The 18263-nt window shown below is 40.1% G+C and overlaps 1 protein-coding gene across 1 annotated transcript in view; it reads left to right on the plus strand.

Annotated features, from left to right (window-relative positions):
- Positions 1 to 17901, plus strand: part of LOC116993472 (kinesin-like protein KIF16B) — a 152521-nt gene extending 134620 nt beyond the window's left edge. The window contains exon 26 of the mRNA XM_033054089.2: positions 16598 to 17901. Coding sequence (XP_032909980.1) covers positions 16598 to 16756 — 159 coding nt within the window. The 3' untranslated portion in view covers positions 16757 to 17901. The remainder of the gene's footprint in view (positions 1 to 16597) is intronic.
- The last annotated feature ends 362 nt before the right edge of the window (positions 17902 to 18263 follow it).

Consider the following 18263-nt stretch of genomic DNA (forward strand, 5'->3'; position numbering starts at 1 on the left):
AATCTATTAATTTAACTTTTCATCGGGGACCTGTTGCAGGACAAAACTCTAAATTAATTGGTTTGTAGTTTAAAGACTGTGATTTCACTTCAGAGCCAAGCTTGCTTGATTGACTCCACCTTAAATAAAATAGCCAAGAATTCTTTTGAGTAAAGTTAATGAACAGAAGTTAGTGTGTAGCTATCCTTTCTTGCAAACAGAAATCAGTAGGTAAGAGTATAGGTTCCTTTTTAAAAGTGAATTCAGATTATGTATATTCATTTTTTCATATATTTTTAAGGACAAGCTTTGTAAAGGAGGTACTTGCCACAAGAAATACTTGAGTCAGTGAATGTATCTATTCCTGTTTAAACTGCAAAGTATCTTTTATTCCTTGGTGAGTTGCTAGGTCTGTGAATGACACTAAAGAGAAATTTTCCTGAAATCCCTGAAATTTCTGTGTTTCTGTATCATATAATTCTCCTGACTATTCTTTTTTCTTCTTCTCTTAGACTCATGCTTTGTTGTAGTAATGAAGATTATTTTTAGCCCTGTTTTCCTACTGTGCAACCAGAGAAACTGGGCAGGAGTCTAAGCTGACGTAGCAGATTGAGCTGTGTTTCTTGACTCTTCAGTCAGAAGCCTTGCATTCGTGGACCCACTAGACTTTCTGTCCTGCCCTTGCTGTCACCAGAGTGTTTAGGAAAAAACAACTGTTACACCAACAAAATCAGAACAGGTTGTTGCTTAAAGGAAAACAAAAACTCTCCCAGGCCTCAGTCTGTCTCCTTGTCTCTGTTCCCTGTTTCCTCTTCTCTGTTTGCAGGGCTGCATTTCCTCAGATTAGTTTGCAGACAGCAAAAGGGGAAACACACAAAATACCTGCTGAGGTTTTTAGGGACCAACAGATGGTTAGAGTGTGGTGCTGGTAACACCAAGGTTGTGGGCTCCACATCCCCAGACTGGCCATCTCATTAAGAGCTGGACTTGATCCTTATGGGTCCCTCCCAACTCAGAATATCCTGTGATCTGTGATCTAGAAATGAAGTTCTGCAGTCTGTAGAAGTCATGTGTTGTCTTTTCCTGCCACTTACAGAACTCAGGGAATGAAAGTCAACCTGTTAACAGTATGGTAATGTGAACCTATGTGAAGTTCTGTAGAAGCATATACATCTTCCTGGCATTGCCTCTGCTCTTCTTTTTTCTTGGTGCTTTGAACCTCTTTAAAAGATAGATATGCTCAATTTATTTAAAATTAATAATGTAATTGTCCTTAACCTCCTCACTTCCTCACTTCCATGTCTGCCAATGAGGATTTCAATGATGGGTGTTAATGCAAGAGGCAGAAATCAATCTTGAATGAGCTACATAATTCAATTTTGCTGTCCAATCTGTAGAACTGTCTGGGGAAAGTGTTGTAGACACTGAACTGGCTGAAATATTGCTGTTACCTTCAGCCAGAATTAACCTTCCAAAATTAGATTAACTTGGAAGTCAAATCCTTTGTTTAGTTTTTAGTTTGTATTTTCATTTGAGTTCCTTTGGAGGTTATGATTTCTAGGACTGCTGAGTTGGCTCCAGGAATATGGTTCTTAAGAAAAAGGTGAAATAATGAAAATGGCACCTTTTTCTTGAACTTGGATTGATTCTTGTTGTTTAAGTGTCTTAGTAGTTTTTGAATTAACACCTTGGTGGAAACCAGCTATAGAAATGTCTGAGAAGGAAAAAACCCTCAAAATATTTGTCAACAAATTTGAGCAAACAGAATGCCTGAATCTGCCTCAGACCTTGAGGTTTTCCTTGAAGTCATGAGGACAGAAATATTATACTGAGATTTTCGATTATTCATCACCTGAATATTCAGAATGAACTTCATTAGTACTCCCCACAAGTCTTTGTTTCACTGCCCCATTTCTAAATATATTTAACTGAGAGAACCTATGCTAGTTATTGGTGAATTGATTCTTAGATCACAAAACTCCTATCAAGTGGGGTTAGAGTTACCATTTCTATTTGATTTCTTTCCTGACTGACATTAGTCACAAAGACCTTTCAAAGTTATTGTATACATGTTTGTTCAAAGTGCTTACTAAAAGGAAATTATGAGATACAAGCATCAGCTTACAACATCCCTAATGCCAAAGCAATTCTAAAAGGAGCTTTATGCAACTGCTCACTAGCCTGGCTTTTGAAGGATGAATGTTTGCCTCTGACAGTGTGGTGGTGAACACTGTTCTTAGCAGAATCTAGGCAAGATGGAATTCAGAACACATTCAGATACATATTGGAAAATAAAAGGAAGTTCTTGTCTTTTTTCACAGATACGAATGCACACCAGTAGCACTGCTAGTGCAAAAGCAAACCGCTGCAAATGTTGGTATTTGATAATCCTAGGGAAGTTTGTTTCATACCCATAGTCTGAATGACAGAATACAATGTCTTGGAATGATGGCTTTAATTTCCCACTAGAGGAACAGGAATGCAGTGGGATCAGGGAAGGAAAGAGCACAGATGCATCCACAAAGACAAGAGAAGCGCATGTGTGGCTGGGCCATATTGTGAATATCAGTTGTATGAAATCCATGTCATAGATAATTTTCTAATTTAGGTATAGTCAGTCTGCACCAGGTACCTTTCATAACCACTAGTAACCACTGAAAAATTAAAGATTTTTGAAAAGCAACTGCTTTTCAGCAACAGCACTGAAGTCTCTCTGGCAGAGAGTAAGACTTTGCAGTTAGCAAAGTTTGAGAGCAGGTTCACATGTCAGGTTCCCATCCATCACCGCATCATTAGGACAGTCCAAGGCACATGACTTTTCTGGTTTTGAAGCAGAGCCCCCAAAGAGGAGTTGCAGCAGCTCTCAGCAGTGTCACATTGCAACTGGTCTAAAAGCTGCAACCCCAAAACTCAACCAGCCTAGAAGCTGTGGCCCCAGTAGGATGGATTTGAACAAACACAGAGGATCCCAGCCAATCCATTGAACCCCAAGTGCAGATATATCATTGACCAAGGCAATGAGTAACCAATCACATGTGTATGCCCAGGAAACTAAAACTCTCTATTTTAAGGAGGGTGCAGAACAATGAAAAGAGCTTTTGTCACATGGATCACAGAGGGACGTGTTTGTCTCCAGCCCCGTCCCCGGTCAACATTATGCAACAGCAAGATATTTAATCTTTTTTTGGGTGATTCCTCTTCTTGTGTGAGACCCTGTTAGCTTCAAAAACTGAATGAATAAAATTACAGCAATTTCACGAGTATAAGGCGCACTGGAGTATAAGGCGCACTTCAGGATGTCAGCAAATTTCCGAACTTTGTCCATATATAAGGCACATCAGAGTATAAGGCACACTTGTTTTTTGCAGCAAGGATCCGCACGCAACAAAGTAACGAATTAGTAACGGAATCGCACGATCGCGGGGTTTATTGGCAGGTGCTCAATTTGCAAACATTTTTCACGGATCGGCATAGCTTTTAAACGCAGCCCCAGGCACCCTCCCCATGCCGCGGGCTCCGGCACTCCCACCCGGTGCCGGCTACCGTGGGCTACCGGCTCTCGTGGGCTGTCCTGGGCTGCCCTAGGCTTCCGGCTCTCGCAGGCTGCCGTGTGCTGCTCCAGTCTGCCGCGGGCTACTGGCACTCGCGGGCTGCTGCGGGCTGCCTGCTCTCGTGGGCTGCCCCAGGCTGCCGGCTCGCACTTCTGGATTGGCAAATTTCAGAACTTTGTCCATATATAAGGCACTCCGGGGTATAAGGCGCACTTCCAGATTTGGACCAAAATTTTATTCAGAAAGGTACACCTTATACGCATGAAATTTTACTTACTGGTTGCAGTCACTAGATATAAAGAAACAGAACTTTGCATAAGTCAGGCGTTGATCCCATACCAATAAAACATTAACTTTGATTAAATATTATAGACCTTCAGCTAAGACATTGTGTTACTTATTACAAGACATTATTCTCGTAATAGAAACGCATGATAAAGATGGTAATTTAGAAGGAACAATAACCTGAGGTTATTTTCTGGATGAGTTAATTTTAAGCTCTGGTTCAACAGGCTACTGGATGCAAAAGGAATTGCAATTGTGTTGTCATTTGCTCAAACACTGGGCTTAATTCAAAATCAGGTCTGAAGCCTTGTTCTGCAAAGTTTACTAGAAGCAACATGGCAAAATTACATATCTCTTTAGAAGAATTTTAGTCTTTCTTTCTTTCTTTAGGTGTATAGCTTCAGGTCCCTACCTCAAAAATTATCTTTTGTGATCAAATGTTTATCTCCATTACAACCAAAGAATTAAATAGGATTTTCAATTTAAAGACCTTTTTAATTTACTCTTTCCTTTTTAGGTATTTCAGAGTACCAGAAAATAAGGAGGTATGTTTATCATGATTTAGTAAGTTTAGAAAATGGGACAGCATATAGTTTGAGCTGCAGTTTAGCTCCATATCCTAGTGTGTTTTGCTGTCAGGACAGAATAAATTTCCTAACATTCTCCTACAAATCAAATTTTAAGTTGTGTACCTTCATCACAATCTCTGTTAATGGCTCTGCGCATACAGATGTGGGCAGATGAATAAAAGGAGTGCTCAGCCAAGGACACTGCGTTGAATTCAGTGCTACCCCTTTCCAAAGCAAGTGTATCACTCATCCTTCAGCATGGGATTTCACCAGACGAAGCAGAGGGTGATGCATGTCAAGTTGTTTGGTAGGTGTTTGCCAAACCCACTCCAGCAAAAGACACACTGTCAGTACTGGGCCAGGGATGCATGCTAAATTGAATCCTGCTCTTTCTAAATAAATTTTGACAGGACTTGTTTTGACTTGTGCTCTGGAGAAGAGATTGGTTCCTTCACTAGTCAGGTCTGTTTTGATCCTTTCCAGTATAGCCATTCATTTCCCAAAGAAGACTCACACTGATAGACCACCTGTAAATCATAGCCCTTGCTGCCTTTTTTTTGCTTCCCTGCCAGCCTGCAATTCAGTTTTCATTGGAGCTGCCTAAAGCCAATAAATGTAAGCTTTTAGCATGCAGACATTATAAGAAATAATAAGTCCTGTGGATTTTAAACAAATTTTAGCAGAATAAGATTGTAATTTGTGATGTAGACTGACTTCAGAAGTTAATTCAATTGATGTGGCTTAATATAATTCACCATAATGTGCTTATGCCATTAGACTTGCACAGAAAAATGCTCCAAATAGCTCTAATGAATAGTTTGGGTTTTGAAAACCTGAGAGAGCAGTTTCACCTTGAATCATAACTGACATCTTTCAGAATGCTTGCACATTAAGAAAATTCAAAAAGGTATATCAATTTGAGTAAATTTCAGTACCACCCTGGGTAAAATTAAATTTTAGTGTCACTCAAGCACTTCTGGAGATGTAGAGGTAAAATCTGCTTCCCATGTACAACTTTGGAGGAAACCAAGGAATCTGCATTATGCTATGCATGAAAAACATAGGGAAACTTTCCCAAGAGGCTAAAAATGTAAGTTCTGGTATTTTTCAGTGCAATTCAGCTGCTTAAAGAAGCTTGGTTCTTGCTTAGTTCCAGAGTCATTTAGGTACCTCTAAACATGCCCAAAGGAGTGTTGTATGGAAAGTGTCTGTGGCATTCTCCCCAAGGCAGTTCAAAACTCGTAACTCTCTGAGCTGAGGGAAGAAAATTGAAAAGAGAACCCCAAAAGGGAAGTAAAGCCTTTGCCTAAACAAAGACCAGGTAACCCACAAAGCGAATACCCCATGGCAAAAAAAAGCTGGAAGCTCCCTCAGAGTGCCAGTTTTAAAAGCACTCATGATAACAGCCTCTCCACACACAGGGTTCTCATTTCAGTAGAGTCTTATGATACAGTAACAATAATGGAAGGCATTAGTAGATATGGAATTCAGTAACATTATGGATTACCCCAGGACTATCCCAACAGTAAACACAGGTATCTGTACACATGTACATATAACTATATAGAATTACTATTTCAGTGGTCACTGACTATCCCCCAGATATGGACAATGTTCATTTTGTCCATGACTGATATGACTGGAGAAGTCCATTCTCATTGTCCATAATTAAAATATGCAGTGGCAGTGACATCCAGCAAACAGTGGTACATTCCAACCTTACAGGCTGTTCTCACACAAAGTCAAATTCCCCTGAGGTACACAACATGTTTCCCCATCTCCGTGCTTAACCTTGAGTAAAAACAATCCCACAGGTAGGTTTGCCTTTGCTCAAGGGAGAATTAATCCAAACAGGTTTTTTTTTTTTTTAACATATCTCTCATATGCACAACAGGGGCTTTATCTGCTGTACACGGGTTTGGATTGGACAGGGCCAGCTCAGTTAGTGGAATTTCTGATGTTAACTAACCACATAGCCTTTGCTAAATGCAGATCCCACTGCTTGATAGTCCCACCATCCCTTGCTTTCAGTGCTGTTTTTAATAGTCCATTGCACTGCTCAACTTTAGCTGCAGCTGGTATGTGATAAGGAATCTGGTACGCCTGTTCAATACCGTGTTCCCTAGCCCAGATGTTTATAAGGCTGTTCTTGAAATGAGTCCTGTTGTCTGACTCAGTTCTCCTAGGGGTACCATGCCACCACAGGACTTGTTTTTTCAAGGCCAAGGATGGTGTTCTGGGCAGTGGTGTGAGGCACAGAGACATCTCCAACCGCCCAGTAGTTGCATCTACCTTTGGGGGCACATAGTGCTTGTCTTGGCAGGCTTGCAGCAGTGTGATGTAATCAATCTGCCAGGCCCCCCATACATACGTTTGGACCACCACCCCTCATATCACAGGGACTTCACCCTCTTGACCTGTTTTATTGTATCACACATCTCACAGTCATGGATAACCTGAGCTATGGCATGTGTGGTTAAGTCCACCCTCAGTCATGAGCTCATGGATATGTGTCATTTCTTCCCTGATGGGCCTACCTAACAACTCCCCTTTGTGTTGTCAATCCAAATCTACTTGTGACACCTTGATTTTGGCAGCCCAATCCACCTGTTCATATTTGCAGTGCTCCTCATTAGTTTGACAGTTAGGCACATGGGCATCCACATGATAGACTTGCACTGTCCACTTCTCTGGGTAGCAATGTCTTGCCATTCTTCGGCCACTCAGATTGGTTTTCTACTGTGCTGCCAGTTGGCCTTCTTCCACCTTTCCAGCCACCCCTACATAGTGTTTGCTACCATCCACAAGTCAGTGTAGAGGCAGAGTCTTGGCCACTTCTCTCACGCAACTATGTCCAAAGCCCACATCCCACACCATTCTGAATTTTCCACTACTGGGTAGATCTCTGGACAACCTTTTTGGAAATCTCAGCTCTGATTCTGAAAATGCTGTAGACCATGTAAAGGAGAGTTAACAGAATTGAAAAATGTGATGTCTTTAACATCCAGAGGCTACTGAACATTCTTAAAATGTGACATGCCAGGCCTGAAAGGAGAGAAGGAGGTAAAAGGCTGGGAAAAACTGTCCCCTACTTTTCCCCCACAACTGGCTGGATACAATTTTTAATAACCCCACAAAAGAGGCAGCTGAGACCAGGACAGGAAAAGAGCAGGGAATACACATCCCAGATAATTACTCTCATTGCCTCTGATGTTATCTTTTCATACGTTATTGTCACAGAGTATATCAACACAGCAATGCTGGCTTTTGTCCTTGATGTGAAAAAGATAAATACCTGGGGTAGGATTGTCAGTATCAGAGGATAAATATAAATACCTAAATGCCAGAAAACCATTATTAAAGCAGGCAGCATGGTGACCAGTGAGTGTTGTACCCAATACAAGGTCTTCAGAGCAAGAGTGCTGATTTTTACTTTCTCTCTTTTCCCATGTAGTGCCCAATTTAAGTTGGGCACTAAATTTGCTTTGGTGTGAAACAGTTTTAAAGCACAACATTCTGAAATGAGATGTCTCCCCTTAAGGGTTCAAACAATCCCTTCCCACAAATAAGGAACGAGATACTATTAGATAAATAAAGAAATAACAGTTTACTAGCAAGCAGAACAGCAACACACAAAAAATAATGGTAAATAACTACTACATATGAAATTGCTAAATTTTGTGGACCCCCCAAGAATGAAGAGATATCTGAATATGCTGGGGACATTCCCCAAGATGGCACTCTACAGCTAAACACATGGTTTGAAGGACAAAGGGAAAGGTGGTGTCAGCCTTCCTCCCATGCCTATCCCCACTCTGCTTATCTCCCTGACAACTGGAGGTCTGATAGGTCAAGGGCTAGAACTCACAGAGGGACTTCACATTCCTTGTGGCAAGAGATGACAGGGAAGGCAAGGCAAGGTGTCTGGGCGAGCTTGGATGACTTGTGGTCCTCCCTCTTTGGTCAGGGACCATTGATGAGTTAGGACAGCATGGACTGGAGTGGGGCTGCCCCACTCAATGCAGAGGTGGGTGCCTGTGGAATTGACCTCAAGGCAGCTCAAAATGGCTAACTCTTAGCCAAGGAAAAAAAAAAGAAAAAAAAAAAAAAAACCAAAAAAATAAAAGAGAACCGAGAAAGCAAAAGAAGGCCTTTGCCTGAACAAAGACCAGGTAACCCGCAAAGCAAGTACCACGTGGCAAAAGAACTGGAAGCTGCCTAAGAGTGACAATTTTAAAAGTACTCATGATAACGCCTCCATACACAGGGTTCTCATTTGTAGGGTGTTAAAGGTACAGTAACAATTTTATGGAGTCTGCAGATAGATACGGAATACAATAACATTATGATTTACCCCAAGACAGAGCTACATTACATTTTTGGTAGGAGCTTTCAATCTCATCTCCTCGCATGTAGCTTCTTGGCTAATAGCTTCAGTCTAACAAGTTAAGAGTTTGACTTTGTCATAGTCAAATTGGCAAGATATTTGCTAGTAAATATTTAAAAAGTGACCTAGCATAATATGCCCTAGTTACATTATTTCTGTTAAGGGAAACTCACGACATAGAATTTGTCTTAGATGAGAAATGGTGTGGGTGTTGGTGTTGTATGTAGACTTGTAAGATATGCAAACACAGGGTAAGGTATTACTGATTGGGATGTTCTCAGTCTACTTTATTATTTATTTATTTATTTATTTATTTATTTATTTATTTATTTACTTGCTACCTACTAGGCATTGCCTGTAAAAAGCCTTGCTTCTGATTAGACCTGATCAAAGTGAGCAGGAAGGGTTTGATTAAAATGAGCCAATCCTTTATTCTTGGTTTGCGTTCATCCAGCCATGAGGCTAATTAATGCCTGCCATCCTGAAGCAAATAACCCCTCCTCTATTAATATGATGTTGATGCCTTAAGAACCTATAAATGAAACAACACACACTTTCAAGATAATATTAGTAGAGGGAGTAATATAAAGCCTGGTCTTTATTGGAGGCCTCCAGGGGCAGATATGGAAAATGTCCACAAAAGCTCACTCCCATGAAGTGAATACTGTTTTTATAAATTTAGAAAATTAGCATAATTGATAAAAATCACCAATTAGGAGCACCAGTGGTAATGCAATTCCCCCCCCCAGATAAAACCCCTTCTAAATCCTCCCCCCTTAGATGGAAACTGAACTAGTTTATGAAAAATATATCCTAAAGAGCTGTTTTTCCGCCTTGCTTCCTAAGAAGAACCAAGATAGGATAGGGGCTTTGGAACGTCTTTTGTCTTTCTGCCTATTAGGGCAGGAAAGAGTACTGGGAAAACTAGCAATAATAAACTACAAAGCTAAAAATATATGTATAAAGAATACAGAGACTATATAAAAGAAAAGAGGCAAAAAATCACCCAGCATCACTGTGACTTTTGCAGTAGAGACTTGCCATTTTCAAACATGTGGATCTGTCTTTTTTTCTCCTAAAAAGTGCATACACAAATTGCCAGCAACTTGAGCAAGGTCTCTGGCACCAGGGACAGTCACATTCTGGAGGCAGTTGTCTAACTTGGCTCCTCGAGGAAGCTTTGCAGAGCTTTGATGGTGTCTAATTTTGCAGGGTGTTTTGTAAGGAGAACTCAACCATCCTGATCTTTCAGCAAAAGGTAATGGGCCAAGTGATCCCATCGTAATTATAGATGTTTTCTCTCCAAGTTTTTCCACAGAAATAAGATCCTTCAGGCACTAGGTAGTCTCCTAGGCAGTAAGTCTTTTTCCCATTGCTCTGAAATCACAACCGCACAGAATGACCTAAGGATATGTGCAGGAGATAAATGTGTTCAGATCCGCAGGTGACATTAGGTACTTCCTAAGGGGCCTGAAATATCACTTGAGATATTGAATATCACATGCTGTTCTGCTCACATACTTCATTCAAATCTTTTATTTTATCTTGCAACATATGTCAGGGTGTTGGGGAAAAGAATTGAAGCTTCATGTTTTCTTTATTAGAAAAAGTAAAAGCCCAAAAAAGACCAAAATGTTTCTCAGCAAGTTGTATCTGGTGAGTGGGGAATTGATCTGACTCTGGAATTGGTGGAAGATATTAGTTGTAATCTGGTACAGTCCCCCCTCCTTTTGGATTACTCCAAAGCAGTGGTACCTCATATTCTATAGTCTTGCTATCTGCAAATTCTTTCCCTCCTTGCTCAAATCTAATAAATCCAGAAATGGATCTGAAACTACTTGGAGACCTATCAGAGCATTAAGCTAGCCTTTACTCAGTCCTAATGTCCCAGTGCCTTGGTTTAAAAACCTGGTGTCTGCCAAGGTTTCTCTCCAGATGATTATAACTTTGAAATTACAGGGCTTTCCAACAAAGATATGAGGAGTAACAGTTCTTTACTAGAATATATATATAGTTATGCAGTGTATAGTAAAGTATACTTTACTATATACTATAGATAATAAGACAAACAAGAACAGAAAACCCAATGAAGTCTCTCCCCACTCTTTGCAGCTGATTTCACCTGGGTGCAGTTCCAGGCACAGTCGGCAGGGGGCGCTGGTGGCTCCTGGCCAGGCAGGGTGGCTGCGATGATTTCCCCATGCCTGCAGGGGGCGCTGTGGCGCAGGGCCGCTCCCTTACAGAAATGGCGACTAAGACGACAGGAAAAGGGAAGGTGGCAATACCCTTTGCAAGCCCCACAGGGAGCACCCGGTCTCAGTGCCACTCCAGGTGGCAAGCTGAACTCTTGCAGTAACTCCTGAGCAGAGGGCTGAACAGCAGAGGCTAGCAGACCTAGGGTGGCAAGCAAAATGCAGCAAAAACCCTGAAGCAGTGGCAGGAGCAGCCGGTCTGGGTGGACATGGGGTGTTGAGTTGAAGTGTAGCACAAAAAAACCCCTTAAGCAATGGCACTCAGGCTCCTGCGAACAACCGGAAGATACTCCCTTTGGAGAGGTGTCAGGGGTCGGGGTCCTGGGTTTCCCCTGAGGCACCCAAGCAGATAGGGAGGGTCCCTCCTAGTGTTGTTGGGTATTGAAAAGGTCCCAGTTCCATGGTTGCTCTTGTGAGCAGAGGCTCACCCACAATAAGGAGAAGCAGTGAAAGGCGGTAGCAGTGAATTCTCCTTGCAACCGCAGTCCTGCACCAAGACCACAACCATCTCTCCTTCGATCTCTGCACTTTCCAAGAGAAAACTCCCCAGCTAAGAGACTGCAGCCAACTACACACCTCGCCCCCTCTCCCCCATTGTAGTCACATCTTTTGTCTCTCTTTAATTATAGTTTTTCCCATCTTTTAGGTAAGAAATGTGAGAAAAATTCCTTGGGCCTTAGGTAGGCCCAGCGGGAAGGGGAGATGGTTTGAGTGGAAGGCGTAAAGGGGGAACTTAACTGGGATGAAATGACTTGTGACCTGCAGGAGGAGCCTGCTGGGATTACTGCCTCCAAAATACCTCAGTTTGGACAGCTTAAATATGCCTAGGCATGTAATGTTGGGATATTTTGCATAGGAAAACCTGCTTCATTGGAACTCAGTTTGTAAAAAAAAAAAAAGAAAAAAAAAGCCCACAGGAAGAAGCAGAGCCAATGAAAAGTTTGAATCCTATTTTTCTTGGTAACTTGTATATTTTCTTACCATAGTCTATATAAAGCATGTCCTAGACAGGGCCTTTCGCCAACCTGAAGTCTCTATGGGACACCCCCACTTGTCAGTGCCATTTCAGCCCAGCTTTATTTTTGGCAGTAGGATGTAATTAGACAGAATAGCTGGCATTTCTGCAGTACTTGGTATTTTGAAAAACCACCTTGGAAGTAATTTTTTTTTTCTTTTCAACATATTGGTGGAAATGTCCAAAGTAGAGAAAGTTGGTTAATTTGGAGAAAGGTCCCCAAATGTTGATTTTCCTTTCCGTATGCCCAAGAGTTTCTTTTTAGGAGACAAATGCAGGAGTATATGCCCTGTCATTTCTGCATTCCAGCAGGCTCCCTTTGCATGCCTTGTCTTTTAAACAGATCCTTGTTTTTGTGATCACAGATTGGAAGCGAATTATGTGCCTGTCTGCTTGCTTTGGGGTAGAGTCTTCCTTGGGAAGAACTGACTTTGCAAATACCTAATTACGACATAATGTGTTTTTTCAGACTCAGGAAATATGCTTCAATCTGTCTGGCTTTGTGATTTTTTTGGTAATTGAATTTGTATCCTATAGAAAGAACTGTGATACCTGTGTATGCTTTGCTCTATGGATAATTCAAATCAAGATCTGATTTAAAGCCTGCACCACTTAACACTCGTCAACGGAATAATTATGTGATTGGTGCTGGGAGGAACTAGCATCTGTGTTCAAGGGAGAGAGGAGCCTATGTTAGAAGTTAGATGAGCAAGTTAATTAGTCCTGCCTCTGTCACCAGTGACCTTCTATGACCTTGTGGTAAAGCTTTCTGTGATGAAGCAGATTGACATCTACATCTTGAAAAGCTGGTATTGTTTCACAGAAAAGAAGTTGTTGTCTAAAAAAAAATCTCGAAAACCTTGTAAGGTTTATCTTAGTAAATTTTCTGGTGCTTTCAACTCTGGCATATATTAGTAGGTGGTATTTCTAATGCCAGTTTTAAAATGTAACTTCTAAAGTATTTTGAGCACTGACTTTTTTTAGGAAATTGCTAGAAATAGCGATATGAAAGCAAAAGCTCGAAGTGTTTTCACTTTCTGAAAGTACCAGAGTTGATGAGTTTTTAAGCACACCAAATTTTAATGAAAAAATCAAATTCTTGCTGAGTTCTGCTATTGGTCTCTGAGGCTATCAGTGTTAGTAATGGATTAGGAGAACAATGTCACTGAACTGAATTCCTCTTTAATATGCCACAATTGAAAGGATGATAAGAAGACTTTCACATTTTGATTGTATTAACTTAAATAACTTTAAATTAAGTTATGGCTTTACATTAAAATGTATAAAATTACCAAGTCCCCACATCACGAAGTAGTGCAAAAATTATTAGAATGACTGTTTTGTTAATGAATTGAGCACAAGATGAACACTGGCCTACTGCTAAAAAGGTGAACCCTATTAAAATGATTTTTAATAAGCTTTTTAAATGGTTTCTATTTTGCTGTTCGCATAATTAAAAGGGAGGGAAAACTACTCTGACTAGGTAAAGAAAGAAAAGCCTTTGGGCCTCATACCACTTTCTCCAGTTTAGTTTCATTTGCAAAGTTAAAACTTGCAGGTACAGCTGTCATAAATTTTTAGATAGAAGGCTTGAAGGTTGAATTGCCTTCAGAGAGGGCAAACACCACTGCTTTTCCTATTTTGGATCAGTTTTTAACCTGGCTTTCTGTCCTTGTTTTGTACACGCAGAGTATTTCCATTCCCTAAATGGGTGTTTCTGAGTGAGTGTTTAGTGAGAACAAGCAACATGATTGATGTGTAAGTTGCCCATTTTACATCTCTGTTACAGTGCCAGGGTCTTGTGCCCTCACACTGAGACATTTACAAACATATCATTAGGATATTTTCCAGCAAACCAGCAGCGTAGCAGGTCAAATGCTATTAGTGAAATGAAACTCCAAAGTGTATTTGGAAGAACACTGATTACCAGACTAAATAATCCAGAAGAAATGGTCAGAGTCTTAACAAAAAAAAATGAGTAGTAAAATCAAGTGTGTTGGAATGTTTTTGGCAGTTAACTAGTTTTTTCTATCCTGGATAATCATACAAGCCTAGTAGCTATTGCACAGTGCTTTGCATGCCAGGAACAATGTTGCTATCAGTAGGAAATCACATCATTAATTTGTATAACATTTGGACCTATGAAGGTATCCTGAGCTTGCCAGTCTCTGCTGATTTTTTTTTTCAAGGACACATCAAAAGAGTTCTGTAAATAGACAAAAATTATATATGCTACTAGAAATGGATTTTAATACACTGAGTGCTGGCAGAGGAGATCCTTTCATCCAGCCTAGCTCCTACTCCAGCTGCTTGCAGTGGCCTCCTGGGCTGCACCAAAGTCCGTGCTGAATCCCTTCTGGATCTCTAAGGAACTTTTTGTCATTTCTGGCTCTTGGTGTTGGTGTGCTCCTGCCCTTCTCCCAGCTTGCTGTGACCCTCTTCCTCTCCTTGTCACAATCTGGGAAGCATCTTTCTATACGTTGCAAGGAGCACTCTTTCTCCTGTCACTTTCTTCCACTTCTGTCCATTGCAGCCAACAGGACAGAACAACGTTCCCCTGTAGTGCCATGCCACAACTCTTTGACCAATGCTTGTGAGCAATTCTGCCATTAGTCACTGTTTCCTTACTACAGGGGAACACTCCCAGCCAGCATCTTTGGGCAGAGCAGCCTGTATTTCAATGAAGCAGCAGCTTCTTTGTGTCAAGGGCACAGCAGCTCTGGGCCATATTAACAAAACAGCATTGCAAACAGGGTAAACACAGGTCTGGGTTTTATAAGAAGGCTAATTTGTTCAGAGGTGGTTGTTGAAGAGCACAGATTATCAAGCCATATGGCAGGAATCCTTCACACAAAATTAATTCCATTGTTATCTGGTAGGGTCTGCTTGTTGACATTTTCCCAAGGATCTTTTTTGTGTTCAAAGAATCTGATATTCAACTCTGGAACACAGATGTGGAAAAGAAGTGTACCTGCTGTTCCTAGTGTGTCACATAAGTGTGTGCTTAGAGCAGAGGGATTTTTTAATTTGCCATAAGAGCTATAATGCCAAAACAATGAGTAATGGCTTTGCAGAAAAGGCATGACAGTCAATTATCTGGCCGTACATACTAAGGTGAATGCAGTAGGTCTTGTGATGTGTGTGTCAGTGAGATATTTTGGTACCTTTGAGCCTTTGATAGTCATAAACTAGAATTATTGCAGTAACTTTTCAGCACAGTTTTACATTTGATTTTCTACCATATTCATCCTTCAGGAATTACTGGTTTGGGACTTTTTGTAAAGAGCCCTCCTTTGAGAACTAATTATGAAAAATGCTTCTCTGTTTCTCACTTTAAATTACCTCTTAGTCTATTGCTGTTCATCTTGAAGGCATTTTTGTAATGAATTTTTTTCATGAACATTAATACAACCTGTGGCAGATCTAAATGAAATAGAAAATTCACCATTTCTGCTAAGAGAATAGTTTTTTATCTCAGCTGCTTTTTTTTGTTTGCTTTTTTTTTTTGTTTGTTTTCCTTCTTTTTGCAATATTGAAACAGCTGATTTCTTAAAAAGATAACGGGTTGTTATAGTTTAGAGGAATTCTTCCTGAGAAATGAGTGAATAATTAGACAAGTTTCCTGAGCAAACCACTTCCATGACCCCAAAGCTGCTGCATTGAAATAACTAAATGTTGTCTTCTTCAGAGGAGAATATACTTCTCTGGCTTGCAAATATATTTCCCATGGAATCCAAGACCAGTGAATGATTTGAAAGTTGTCTCTTTTTATGGTCAGTCTGTAGTACAGAAAAGGAGTTTATCCCTCCAGGTGAGATTTCCCTTGCAGGTGTTTGAGTGACAATGGATGCATTTATAGTATCTGTCTGATCAAACTTTTTACCTAGAGTGTATTGTTCAAAAGTTATATTTATAAGTTATTAAGTCACGCTAAATGAACCCACATATGATGGAAGCTTTGTTAGGTTTGTGAAAACTGTCTTAATGTACATCCCCCAATTTCTCTAGGTACAGATGTGACTGCAAGTTGCACAGTGAATATTAACTTTAACTTATGGGAAAAGAAAGCAAGTGTCTCCCACATGCTTCTCATTAGTAAGACTGGAAAAAAAAAAAAGAAAAAAAAAGGAAAGGTTTTTAAAGTTATTTTGTGTCCATATGTAGTGAATATCCTGCAGAATGGATTTGAGGTTGGTAATGCTAGACAATAGTATTAGCGTGTCATGATTAGCAGATAGCATTACATGACTGCAGAATAAACAAGGAAGCATCACACAACAACAGAATAAAAGAGTTGCCAAGCTGGTCATAAGAAGGAAGTGGAAAATACTTATTTTCTGTTTTTCCTGAATTTAATACAGACATTTCAGTAGACGGTTTTAAAAATGGATTTAAATGCTATTGGTTATTAAAAGCTGTTTATTCACATTATTAAATGCTGTTTATTCACAGCCCATGGAAATATTTTGGGGTGTTTTTACTGTTCATTTTATATTTCAAAATGATTGTCATCAATTTGATCAAGTAAACCTTATAACATGTTACATTTCATTCCACAGAAATACCTCAGGAGCTTTTTCTCTGCAATGCTGAAATCTCCATCGTCTCCACTGAACATTGATAAAGTGGGACTAACGTTGTCAAAATACACCATCTGTGAATTCTCACCCTTCTTCAGGAAAGGCGTTTTTGACTATAGCAGCCACGGGACCAGCTAAGTTTTGGGCCAGGATCCTTATGCTGATGGAGTGTGGCTGCAATGGTGCCTTCACTTTTGTGCAAGAGTAATGAGGGAAAGAAAAGAGAGTGTCTCCTCCATACCTGGAAAGTTACATCCAAACAGCACCAGTTAGAGACAGCTACACCTCCATGCTAACCTGTGTCCTTTACCACCTCTCAAGTTGGTGCCTGCATTCTCCTGGCATGGGGTGTACAGACATTTTTGTGTAAGTTGGTCTGTTAATACTGTACAAAGATTCTGACTCTCATGATGAGTTTGGATCCCCATCTTGGCAACAGTGCTTCCTTCCGATTTGCTCAGATAATTTGTTCTGGCCGTTTGAGAGCATCTCATGTTTACCATGGCAGTGTGTCATGCTGACAGAGGGTTTCTGAGTGGCCTTTTGGTTTCTGTCCAAGCTGTTCCTTAAAGAACAGTTCCTGTTTTGTTTCTTTATATCATTGTGTCGTGTTTAAGGTAATGATCATATTCCACTGTTGTTTCATTTTCTTCCCCTTCCAGATCCACTGTTTAACTATTTGACTGTATAATTGTATAGTTTTTCTCAGAAGAATTAAAGGGCCTGGGTAACTTGAATGCTTACAAAAGTATATACAGCAGAAAGAATATAAATTCCACCCTGTCAGTCTTACAGAGTTTGGTTGTTTGGAGGCAGAACAGATCACTCACCATTAATCAAGAAGCAAAGGAAGCAATAGTTACCAAATAAGCATGGTCAGCATCTTTTCAGATTTCGTAATCATTCAGACTGTAAATGAAAACTATGCACTGTACAGAGCTCATAGCTTATGCATAAAGCTGAAGAAAAGTGCTATATATATATTTTTTAAATAGCTTCTTCACAATAGTTGTAAAACCTGAGATTTATTTACATCCATTAAAATTTACAGGATTTAAATAACAGTACTTTAAAATGACTCAGGACTTATTCAGACTTGCACATGTATATACAGGTAGAACTTATTTTATATTGCTGCAGATTCAAAATATGTATACACTGTGACTGGAATTGTGTATGTGTACATGTTAATGTATAATTGGTTGTATAAAAATCAGAATTAAATGACTTCCAGTTATTAAAATGCATAATGAAAGGTAAGTTTTGTGTGCTGTTTGTTCAGAGTGTGCATTTTTTATGAGTTGACATCGCTGACTACTGATAGGTTATGGTAGCCAAGCTATTTAATGTCATTGAAAATTATTATTAAAACCTAAAGTAACAACAGTGGTTGCATATTTATTTCATGCTAAATTATAGGAACAACAGTATTTTACATTTGAGAAGATACATCCATGGCCCTGAGGAAAGTGGTCAAGGAAGTGTCTAAGGCACTATTCATCATATTTAAGAAGTACTGGCACTCCCGTTAAGTTCCCATTGACTGGAGAAGGGGAAACATAACTCTGATTTCTAAAAAGGGAAAAGAGGAAGACCCAGAGTCTTTCCAGGCCCAGGAAGGCCAGTCAGTCTTACCTCAGTGCAT

Source organism: Catharus ustulatus, chromosome 3 (assembly GCF_009819885.2).
Source record: "Catharus ustulatus isolate bCatUst1 chromosome 3, bCatUst1.pri.v2, whole genome shotgun sequence".
NCBI lineage: Eukaryota > Metazoa > Chordata > Aves > Passeriformes > Turdidae > Catharus > Catharus ustulatus.